General features: G+C 46.0%; 1 protein-coding gene across 3 annotated transcripts in view; it reads right to left on the minus strand.

Moving 5' to 3' along the window:
- Dna2 (DNA replication helicase/nuclease 2) overlaps positions 1-12,438 on the minus strand; it is a 30,498-nt gene that overhangs the window by 15,099 nt on the left and 2,961 nt on the right. For all 3 annotated transcript variants that reach the window (XM_021651436.2, XM_060369441.1, XM_060369440.1), the window contains 7 exons: positions 11,434-11,617; positions 8,433-8,578; positions 6,467-6,598; positions 4,976-5,195; positions 2,376-2,493; positions 1,562-1,724; positions 710-904 (listed from right to left, as the gene is read on the minus strand). In XM_021651436.2, coding sequence (XP_021507111.1) covers positions 710-904; positions 1,562-1,724; positions 2,376-2,493; positions 4,976-5,195; positions 6,467-6,598; positions 8,433-8,578; positions 11,434-11,617 — 1,158 coding nt within the window. The remainder of the gene's footprint in view (positions 1-709; positions 905-1,561; positions 1,725-2,375; positions 2,494-4,975; positions 5,196-6,466; positions 6,599-8,432; positions 8,579-11,433; positions 11,618-12,438) is intronic.

Here is a 12,438-nt window from a genome sequence, read left to right on the forward strand (position 1 = left end):
GTGAGGGTCAGGGGTCAACTCCCAGTAGATTAACCCCGAGATTAAACTCAGATCATCAGGCTTAGCTGCAGCACCTTCACTCCCTGGGCAATCTTGCTGGCCTAAGGCCCCTGCCAATCAATGCCAACAGTTTGTCCATCTGTCTGTCTGTCTGTCTTCCTTCCTTCAACATTTCCTACAATCCACTATGAAGTATAAATGCTACATTAACAACCTTCTATTTGCTCCTTTTAGTAATTTTTTGTCACCTATGACAAGGTCATGAATAAATGAAGCCACATACACTTTTTAGAAACTGTGTTTGTGTGTATGCGTGTGTTCAGGTGCGCATCTGTACAGATGCGTGTACTCATTTGCTCATGTTCATGTGGAGGCCAGAAGACAACCCTGGTGTCTCCTTAGGATCTGTTCACCTGGATTTTTTACACAGCCTCTCAATGGTATGGAGCCAGGCAACCAGGCTGTGCGGGCTAGACAGCGAAGCTCCAACGTCAGCCCGTCTCAGGGACCCAGCACTGGGATTTCTTTTAACGTGAGTGCAGGGGATTAAAGTCAAGTCCTCATGCATGCAATACAAGCACTTTACCAACCCAGTCCCCATGAAACACGCCTCCAACACATCACACAAGCTCTGCTGCCCTTGCTTCCAAACGCCACCATACACAGCCTAGCACAGTGCTGACGCCGCCGTGCATGCCGTGGGACTTACATTTCGGAAGCCGGCGCTAGCCAGATATTTTGGTGATTCTTTCTATTCTCTTTCGACTGTGACTCCAAGGTTAACATGAGACACCACAGGCCAAAATACTTCAAGTGTGTGAGATTCAGGTGCCGGGTTTCTTCTTGGATTTTAGACAGCATGCCTTCTGGGATGGAAGTGTCATCCACGTGTTTCTCAACTGCTCTAAATACAAAGTTCCAATTAGAGCTAAGCATACATTTTCCTGGCAGGCTATGAAATAAGCTTTCCTAAACTGAGCACATATATATGCATATTCATATTAAATAAACAAACAGGGTCTCATGACATACACACACACACACACACACACACACACACACACGAAATCAAGATGAATAAAGATTCAATGTTTAAAAACCAAACGCTCATACTTTTCTTTAAAGCAATGCATACCTATCATCCCAGCACAGGAAGGTCGCAAGTTCAAGGTTACCAGGCTTGGTCTACATACTTAATTCCAGGACATCTGGTGCTAGCCTGTCTCAAGCTGGTCATCTTCAGGTATATAGCAAGCTCGAGACCAGCCTGGACTACATAAGATCCTGTCTTAAACCACAAACACATGGGCTGGAGAGATGGCTCAGAGATTAAGAGCACTGACTGTTCTTCCAAAGGTCCTGAGTTCCAGTCCCAGAAACCACATGGTGGCTCACAACCATCATATAATGAGATCTGATGCTCTCTTCTGGACTGCAGGTGTACACGCAGGCAGAACACTGTATACATAATAAATTTAATCTTTAACACACACACACACACACACACACACACACACACACACACACACATGAACGAACGAACCAACGACAGCATGTTTACCTGCTGTAAAGAGCACAGTTGCCCATCTGTGAACAATAGTGACAGGTTTTCTCTTCCTCGATTATCTGGGGCAAGGCAGAAAGCCGAGCCTCCTCCCCAGCGGCAGCTCTGCTCACACGGTGCAGCAGACAGAAGGCCAGCTGGTTCCTGAGCTTCAGCAGTTCTGGGGACAGGAAATGAAGCAGAGTTTCCACAGTCAAAGCCTCATATTGAAAAACAAAGTGGAGAACAATATGGGTAGCCTTGAACTTTGTGTGTAGACCAGGCTAGCCTTGAAATCATGGAGACCGGCCTGCCCCAGATGCTGGAGTGCTGGGATTAAAGGCACGTAACACATCGGGCCAGTGGGATGGCTAAGCAGGGAAGCGAGATTGCCATGCAAACCTGGAGACATTCGTTCAATCCCTGGAACCCACATGAAGGTGGAGAGAGAGATCTGACTTCTACAAAGCTGTCCTTCAACCTCTATACCTGCATTCCTCCCACGAATAATAAATGATAAATTTATAACGTATATAACTACAAATTACCACCTGTAGTATGGTCTAGCAAGTAGCATAAAACTATCACCAAGCCAGACAATGGTGGCCCATGCTTTTACTTCCGGTATTTGGGAGGCAAAAGCAGGTGGATCTCTCTCAGTTCAAGGCCAGCATAATCTACAGCAGGTGCTCCAAGACAGCCAGGGCTACATAGTGAAACCCTGTCTAGAAAAACACAAAAACAACAACAACAAAAGAAATATCACCAAGCTGACAGCTGGAGCAGAGCCAGAGGTAAAGCCAAAAAAGTATATAACTACAATTTACAAAACCTCTTTTGTCCAAGTGGTTGGCTGGCACAGGGTACATCTGCCCGGTCTTGAGGTAGAGGAGCCAGCCGGCCTCAGGGTCCTCCCGTCTCTCCTGGCTGAGCAGCGTGTACAGGATCACCTGTGTAAGACAGACTGTCAAAATGTGACTTGCTCTCTCCCTACATCACCTGGACCCAGCACATATGGAAAGGTCAGCCACACTATTCCCAGTGTGAAAATAACACAAGCACTTGGTAAAGTGACAAACCAAAGTCAGTATCAAACATTTAATCTGCATAAAACGAAGAGCTCACGTTCTGCAGTTTTACGCTGACAGTAAAGAAGTGGAGTAGACTGGGAAGTGGGGGGTGGGGCTCACTGCCTAGAACACAGGAAGATAAGGAGGGAGAGAAATGTTTTCTCACCTTAATAGTTCAATTCCAAAAAATCAAGAAACTAATCAAACTTGGTTATCCATTTCCAAGTTAATAGCCTTTTACACATCATTCCCAGACTTGAACAAATGAAGCCTAAAATGCTCACGACATGTATCATAGTCACCATTACCATTCAACAAAACCAGCAGTGGCTCTTCCAAAGCAGGAACTTTCAGTACGTGCTGGAGGGCTAACATTAAAGGAAGCAGCACCAATACAGCCTTTCTGCCTGGAGTGGTGGTGCACCCCTTGGAGGATTGCCGACTTCCACGAGAACCTGGCTACACAGTGAGCTCCAGAACAACCAGATCTAGTGCACACCTCTAATCCCAGCACTCAGGAGGCAGAGACAGGTGGCTCTCTGTGCTGAGTTCCAGCACAGCCAGGGCTGTTATACAAACCCTGTCTCCAAAAATAAAAACTGCTCTTCCAGAGGACCAAGGTTCAAATAAAGCACCCACATGACGATCTCAACATTATAACTCCAGTTCCTGGAGATCTGATGCCCTCTTCTGGTGTCCACAAAACATGTGGTAGACATAGATGAAGGTAACACATCCAAGATAAAAACAAGCTTTTTTATTTCAAGAGAATAATTTTTCAAACTGCAGATATAGATCAGCCCAAGGTCCTGAGTTAGATCCCCTACATTGAGAAAATGTCTGAGGCTGAAAGACTGCACATAGGTGAGCCTGAGTACTTGAGCTGGTTCTCTCCCTCCACCCTGGGGTCTGGGTATTGACCTCTGACTGTTAGGCTTGACAAAGCGTGTGCTCACCATACTGTGCCAACCCCAAACAGCTCTTAAATTTCAGCTCAGATAAAAGTCAAAATAACCAAGCCAGGCATGCTGGCACACAATGTTAATTCCAGGACTTGAGAAGGAGAGGAAGGAGGATCTCTACGGGCTCCAGGCCATCCAGGTCTACATCGTGAGTTCCAAGACAGCCGGGGCTACAGAAAGAGGCTCTTATCTCAAAAAACCAAAACAATCATATGGAAGTTGAAAATAGAAGAGTTGCTGGACTGAGGCTGAAAGAAACAGCACGTACAATGTGCTCTAGGGGAATGTTAGCTGTTGTCCCACAATCAGTGAGGCGCAGGAAACATGAAGATGAGGCTGCTTTGAGTAGGCTGCTGTACATGGCAGAATCTCCAATCATACCTAGCTCCCATACGTACAGTAAGTATCTGCTTAGACAGTTTAGCATTCTACCTTGGCCTCGATGGCTTCTTTTTTTGTTTGCTTGTTTTTAAAGACTAGGTTTCTCCGTCTGGCCCTGGCTGTCCGAGAACTATTCTGCAGATCAGGTTGGCCTTGAACTCACAAAGATCCACCTGCCTCTGCCTCCCAAGTGTTGGGATTAAAGGGATGTACCATCAGTGCCCAGCTGCTTTCATTTTTTTTTATTTATTTATTTATTTTTTATTATGTATACAGTGTTCTGCCTGCATGCACACCTGAACACTAGAAGGGCACCAGACCTCATTATAGACGGTTGTGAGCCACCATGTGGTTGCGGGGAACTGAACTCAGGACCTCTGAAAGAGCAGCCAGGGCTCTTAACCTATGAGCCATCTCTCCAGCCCCCAAATATATTTATTTTTATTTTAGGTGCACTGGTGCTTTGCCTGCATGCATGTTTGTGTGAGGGTGTCAGATCTTGGAGTTACAGATGGTTGTGAGTTACCATGTCGGTATGGGGATTGGAACCAAGGTCCTCTGGAAGAGCAGTCAATGCTCTTAACTGCTAAGCCATCTTTGCAGCCCCATTTTCATTTTTAAAATGTATTATATTATGTGTACGGAGGTACTGCAAAGCATGTATGTTTGTGCATTGTACATGTGCCTGAGGCTGCCAGACAAGGCTGCTCTGCTCCTCAGAACTCGTTTTGGGAGGCTGTAAGGCATATGGGTGCCGGAAATCAAACCTGCACATGCAGCCAGCTCTCTTAAACGCAGGGCCATCTCCCCAGCCCCAGGTCAGCTCTGGTACTACATCACTGAAGAAAACTTTCTACTGAGGACGTAAGTACTGATAAAACAAGCAGGGTACTCTGAACTTCAGTTACAGAGGAAAAAGAACAACGTGAAACACAAACAGTACCCGAGCTGAAGGAGGAGAATAGAACACGACAGTTTAAAGACCCTTAACATGACAAAGTTACACGTAAGAGTTATACCTGACTTCGGTGTTCGATAGAATTTGACTCCTTGCCAGTTTTAAGCTCCAGTGGCATAATCTTATATTTTGTTTTACAATCTCGATGTATTTTGACACCAATTGTAACATCTATTTTGCCCTTCAATCCAAACCTAGGGGACCAGATGCTTTCTTCAATATCCAGGGACTTTATCACTTCAATGTTACAAGATGAACTTCTGGTACTACCATCACTTGGCCTAAAGGGGAACCCAGAAAGCTTCATTAGAACACAGCTCAGTCCACCCCCGAGGCACCGACCACCACACAAGTATCTTTTCCAGTTACTAGGAGTCTTGTTGTTTTCTGAACTGCAATATTGGCATCACCTGGGAACAGGACAGAAAAGCTGGCATGGTGTTTGACAAGTGCTTGGCTAATCTGAATCCCGCTGCTCAGGCTGCTATAAACACTGCAGCTCTGACAACTGTCAGGATAATCACAGTGGTGCAATGAGACACTTTCCAAAGAGTATTTCAAGGCCTGAGATCGTGTTGCTCAGCCAAAAAAAACAAAAAAACAAACAAACAAAAAAACCTTCATGAAGGTGAGACAAATCAAAACTATCCTAACAATGAATTTTTTATGAAATGATATTTGAGAAACATTAGAATAAAAGGAAAATTCTCTACTCAATGTATTTTTTTGTCATGAAAAGATACTATACATAATAATTTATTTTTAAAAATAACAACAACAAAATGGTAAATTGTAAAAGTTTAGCTTTTCAAGCCAGACCTGGTGACTCACATCTTTAATCCCAGCATTCAGAAGGCAGAGGAAGGCAGATGAGTCTCTCTGAGTTCCAGGCCAACTACAGTTATACAGTGAAACTCCGCCTTAATTTCTTGTTTTTTATTATATTTAAGTTGTTAAAAACAACACTGCTCCGGGAACCAAAATTTTGGTGAAATTATTGTTACATGTATATGTAACATGATTGATTCAGTGTGTGTGCTTGCATGTATGTAGACTCATGAATGCTACGGTATATTTCCACCATGTGAAAGGAAGTGTGATCACCAGCTGACCTACATCTTGGCCTTTAAAGAGTTTTGAAAGCTCTGTGTATTTATCCTTTTTATACAGGTTTGTGTGCCTGGGTGAGTTTACATGCACCAGTGCATGCAGGAACCCTCAGGCCAGAATAAGGAAGGCATCAGATCCTCTGCAACTGGAATTACAGAAATTGTCTCACATGAGTTCTGTGGACAGACCCCAGTCCTCTGTAAGAACAGGAAGTGCTCTTAACCACTGAGCCGTCCCTCCAGCCCCCTTTAAAAGCTTTGAACTGGCTCTTCAGAGGCAGGCAGGCCTGCATGAGTCTGAGGCCAGCCTGGTCCACATATGGTGCTCCAGGTCAGCCAGAATTCAACAGGAAGACAAACAAAAACAAAAAGCTTTGACTCAACAAACACAAGGGAATCCTGCCTAAAATCCGAACAGTACATAAACAAAATCCACTTCTTACAGAGAGAGCTGCACACGAGGGAATTCCGTGGAAGGGCCTTTCTTCATGAAGTCCTCGGCCCACTTAGAGAAGGAGGGCAGGTACTCCTCAACTTCACATTTTATTTCTTCTTGACTCAGATTTAAGCGATACCTGCCGAAAAGAAAACATGAATATAAGAATATAGACAAAGAAAATAATACTGAACCAGGTTAATAAAAGGATGTTTCCAGATGTGGTACAAACATAACAGAATACAGGTCAGCCTTAAAATCTTCAGTGGTTGAGAACACACTCTCCGGGGCTGAGCCCAGCTTTCTTCTTACGGTGTATACCGAGGTGAGCCTGGTAGCACACACCTCGTATCCAGTGGGTGCAGTGGCTAGGGAGCTGGCTCCATCCATAAAGTGCTTGTCCCGAAGCACGAGGACCCGAGACTGGCTCTCTGGAGCACACTAACCAGCCTAGCCAGGTGCTCCAGCTCCTCATTCAGTGGGAGACCCTGCCTCCCACTGTATATAATATATCATATATTATATATGTTACACAATATATAAATTATATATATATAATAATACACTCTCTCAAAAAAAGAAAAACAAAGGCGAACTGCTTCAGAGTGAACAAAGGGGTGAGCCATGGCTCACACGTAAGAGCACCACGGCTCCTGCAGACACTAGAGTTTGGTTCCTAGCATGCGCACCTGTCTGTAGGTATAACTCCAAGGGATCTAAACCCTTTCCTAGCTGCCAAGGCTGCTGCACATACACACACATGCACATATTTTTAAACAAAATTAAAAACAAGACAGAAATAAAAGACAAAACCAAGTGTGCTGGTGCCCATGGATAAGCTAAGCACTTGGGGAAGAGGAGTGCATACTGGAAAATCACAAGTTAGAGGGCAGGGCAGTACCATGCCAGCTTGCACAGCAAGGCAAGCCTGACTCAAAATAACAGAAAGGGGGGGGAGGTTAGAGGGGAGAGAAAGAGGCGCTGTCAGGGAGATGGCTCAGCGGGTAAAAGCCCCACAAGCCTGAGATCCCTGGAACTCATGTGAAGGTGGAAACTTTTCACAGCTGCCCTCTCTCACACATGCCCCCACCACACACAAAAACAGGAAGGGGGCTGGAGAGATGGCTCAGAGGTTAAGAGCACTGGCTGCTCTTCCGAAGGTCCTGAGTTCAATTGCCAGCAACCACCTGGTGGCTCACAGACATCTATAAGATCTGGTGCCCTCTTCTGGCTCGAAGGTGTACATTCAGACAGAACATTGTATACATAATAAATAAATAAGTCTTAAAAAAAAAAGTTAAAAACAAACAAACAAACAAAAAAAAAGGAAAATGAAGTTTAAAAACAAACAAACCTACATGCCACAGGTAATCTGAACACTCCTGCAGTGAGACAGGAGAGGACAACTGGCTAAGTGAGCCAAGTAGCCTGGATTATACAACAAAGCAGAGAAGTGAGAAAGACTCTGCCTCACAGGGAAGAAAGCAAGGGCCAACTCCCAAAAGCTGTTTCCTGACTCTCCCTCCCTCCCTCCCTTACACACACACACACACACACACACACACACACACACACACACACTGGTAACACGACAAGCCAAGCTCCGGGTAGGGAGCCACAAAAGTCTGCAGGTCACTAAAACTGGCAAAAGTAAACTTTCCCTCTACTTGCGTGCAAACCCACTCAGAGCTCACTGTGCTGGTTTCTAGAACTAGCGCAGACGTTACTGTCACAGGTTCTCCGAGGACGGCTGAGGAAGCTGTGTGGCACAGTCCGTTCTGGAGCACACGCGTGGGTTATTTCAGTGACGTTACCCAGGAGCCCCTGTTGCCCAGAGACAACCCAGGGTACTGTGAGCAGGATGGCCGAACTTCGGTCACACTCGCTCCCGCCGAGGGGTCTCCTTCCAGAGACCTGAGCTGCAGGCACGAAGCTACGGGACAAGATTGCACCTGCACTGCTCACTTACTCACATTTCCTTCAGATGCTTTAGTTCTTGGACAGTTTGAAAAGCAAGCTCTGGCAGCCTTTCTGGGGCAAAGCTCTCACTTATGGCTTTCTGAAAGACTTCGTGGAGAATGGTACCAATCAGCATTTGGCGAGTGGCCGGATCAGAAACCTATTAAAGCAAGTCATATGCACATCTCATGCCACGGCACATTAACACAAGTATACGTTATGAAGCCAACACGGGCTAAGACAAATGTCAATACATCAGCAACGTTTGTTTGTTTTCTTAAGTTTTTTTTTTGAGACAGGGTTTCTCTGTGTAGCCTTGGCTGTCCTGGACTCACTCTGTAAACAATGCTGGCCTTGGACTCACAGTGGTCTACCTGCCTGTCTCCCTGAGTGCTCAGGGTACAGGCGTGCACCCCCACACCCAGCTACAGGGTTTTTTGTTGTTGTTGTTTCCTCTTTTAAATTAATTCATTTTCCTGAGTACGGGTGTTTTGCCTGCATGTATGTCTGCACACCTATGTCACTAGTTGCTTGTTTTCCTGTGTGACATGAGCACCCCTTATAAGGCTCCTCCCGACATCATGGCTCTCTGTTGTTCTCTATGTCTTCTGATCTCTGTCTGTCTCTACCTCTCTCATGACTTCATTCTGAGATGGCCTCTTGCTACACCCTCCACCCCAAATAAACCTCTTGTTAGGTCTGTTTCATGGTATGATCTCTTTGTGGCACAAACTGGTCCCAACTCGCCAAAGTACTTCTGTCACTAAACCCTAACTCTTTCCCCATAGACCTACTGACCTGAGTTTAGCAAGCCAGGCTCTGAGGCGCAGCACTGTAGTCCCAGCACTCAGGGAGGCAGAGGCAGGCAGACCTCTGTGAGTTTGAAGCCAGCCTGGTCTACAGAGTAAGTCCAGTTCAGCCAGGGTTACACAGAGAAATTCTGGCTCGAAAAACAAAACAAAACAACAACAACAAAAAAGCAGCTGCAACAAAGTGCAGGCTTTAATCCCAACATCTGAGACAGAGCATGTGAGCATTTGTGAGGATCAGGCCAGCCTGATCCTGTCTGTCTACATAGAGACAGACAACCCAGACAATTCCAGACAACCCAGGAACTCACAGCAGCTGTGGTTGCCTATGTAAGACCACACCAGTTAACACGCTAGCATGGAGGTGTGCTAAGTCCAAACTAGGTCCCCAGATGGCACTGCCACTAACCATGTATAAATTACAGGCTGCACCCTGACTAGGTAAATAGAAGGGTTGCTAGCATATAAGCAAAAGCCTAACATCAGCATTCCTCAGAAACTTCTGAATCAGATTCCTAGTTTTCAGGAACAGCCATTACTTCCGTTATCTGCCCTACCTTCAGCTGACAATCTTTAGCAATTCGGTATCCAGTTCCCTATCAACACATACCTGCAACATTAACCAAAGTCCCCAGGCGGCTCCCAGGCTCTTCTGGATCACCCCCCACCCCCGACACATACACACAGAGACACACACAAACTCTAACTTTCAGGCTGTTCCTGTGCTTCCTCCTCGCCTGTCACCTGTGTCTTTAAAACTGGCATGACTTCCCCCACCTTAGCTACTCTCTCTTGCTCATTCAACCCCCAAGCCACCCTCCAGGATAGCCATAACAGCTTTGAATATCCTCCCTCGAATAAACCTTTATTCCACGGGGTGGTGCTGCTGCATGCCTTCAATCCCAGCACTCAGGAGGCAGATCTCTGTGAGTGTGAGACCAGCCTAGTCTACAAAGAGAGTTCCAGGACAGCCAAGGCTACAGAAAACCTGTCTCGAAAAACCAAAAAAAAAAAAAAAAAAGAAACAAACACCAAAACCAAAACCCAACCAAGTAAAAAAACCTTTCTTTCTACCCATGGAGTGGTCCAGGTCAGCGGCTTCACTGTGCCCTCACTTACAAAGTAGACCAGGGTCATGAGCCCCTCCCCCTAGCTGAGAGGTCACTGACGGTTGGTGGCCTCTTGGAGGAGAGCTGGTTTTCCTTAGTGGTGTGGCCCTCAGTAAGTAGATCAAGTGCCAGCAATGGTTTTGTACCCAGGGGTATGAGGACAGAGCAGCACAAACTGGACTTGGTGGGTTATTTAAAAAAAAAAAAAAAGGTAAAAAGGGGAACACAGGGCCGGGCATGGTGGTGAACATCTTTACTCCCAGCACTTGGGAGGCAGAGGCTGGCGAATCTCTGTGACTTCGAGGCCAGCCTGGTCTACAAAGGGAATCCAGGACAGCCTGGACTCTGTTACGCAAAGAAACCTTGCTGGGGGGGGGGGGGGGGGGGTTGGAGATTAAAGTAGATCTGGGGGTAGCAGGGCAAAGATTACCAAAATACATCACATGAAAGTCTCAACGAATTAATAAAAACATATTTTTTAAAAGCAGCAGACATAAGGCTTCATGAGTCCACCCAGTTTTCTGAATTATTCACAGAGACATAACCTTTTGTTTCTTCTTTCTGTCTCTTTCTCGTCACGCTTTTGTAACACTTTAGGCTTCACCATTTTTTAAAAGTTTCTTACCCTGTCTTGTGGCTGCTTGTCTACCATGTAGCTGACCTCCAGGCTGGCCTAAACCTGAACAGCAAGGCTTTCTTTTTCTCTCCCGCCCTCTGGGCATCTGCTGAGATTTACAGCTTGCCTCCCATGGAGTTTTCCCTTTAAACTCTAAGAGAACTGTCCTTGAGCTTTAAAAATAGAAGAAGAAGAAGAAGAAGAAGAAAGCTGGACGTGGTCATACATTCCCACAGAGATTAAGTATCACTGTTAGATGCTAAATAAAACTCAAAGGACCAGGTACCTGGTCCAAATCCCAACACTGCAATTACTGGGTATGAGGTTCTGGACAAGTCACTCAGCTCTCAGCCCATCCACCCTCGGTAAGGCAGGCGAGGACTGAATGACTAGTGAGTGGGAGGGCTTCCACGGGGGCTGAAGATACAGCTCAGAAGCACAGCAAATGGAGAGCGCTGTAGATTCTGACTGAATCACTTACCCTGAACGTCTCGCTCAGGACAGCTCTTCTCAGGCACCGAATACTACTGGCGACACTCGTCCCTGAGATCAGCATGTCTGGGTACAGAATAAAATACCCCGAGTCATCATCGATTACCCACGCCTCAGACGTGCGGGCTCCCTCTAAGTGAATGATGTCCCCGGGCTCCACTGGCACCGAACACCTGAAAAAAAGGCAAGGCTGAAGCAGAAATGCATCATCTAGGATCCTGCAGTTAAACAACCAGAAGCAGCAAGTATTTTGTCCGGAGAATAAATATTTCTAAACCTCTGGGTCTTAAATGTCGCTTAAGGGGCGAGGAGGTTGCTAAAGAGACAGCTCTATGGTTAAGAGCACCCCCTGCCCTTGCAGAGGACCCTGGGTCGGTTCCCAGCACCCACACTGCAGCTCACAAATGCCTGTAACTCCAAGTCCAGGGGATCCAACACACTCCTCTAGACATACACCGTGCTTGAACAAACATACATGCAGGTGAAACACACATATAAAAATTTTTTTTAAAAATCTTACATAAAAACTAACATCAAACAAAACCTGCCGATTTGGAGCACAAAGGAACTTGAGCGATGGCCGTATCTTCACTAAGCCAGGAAATCTTTCTCATTTTTAGAAATGTTATTATTTTATTTTGTTGTACATGCATGTGCCTGACTGTATGAGCACCACATTCGTGCAGTGCCCAAGGAGGCCAGGAGATGTTTCAGACCCCCTGGGACTGGAGTTACAGGCAGTTGTGAGCTGCCTCACGGATGCTGGGAACCAAACCCAGGACCCCTGCATGAGCAGAAAATGCTCTTAACCATTGAGCCATCTCCCAAACCTTTTTTACCCACTAAGAATCATCCTCTTTCTTTTTTAGCATTTTTACTATGGGTGCCTGTATGGGGTGGGAGGTCTGTCTGTCCCTTTCCACTCTGCGGGTCAGACTCTGGCGGTCAGTTTTGGTGGCAGGCACCTTTACTCTCCTTTTAAATAATTAATCCA

The sequence above is a fragment of the Meriones unguiculatus genome, chromosome 16 (genome assembly GCF_030254825.1).
Source record: "Meriones unguiculatus strain TT.TT164.6M chromosome 16, Bangor_MerUng_6.1, whole genome shotgun sequence".
Classification (NCBI taxonomy): domain Eukaryota; kingdom Metazoa; phylum Chordata; class Mammalia; order Rodentia; family Muridae; genus Meriones; species Meriones unguiculatus.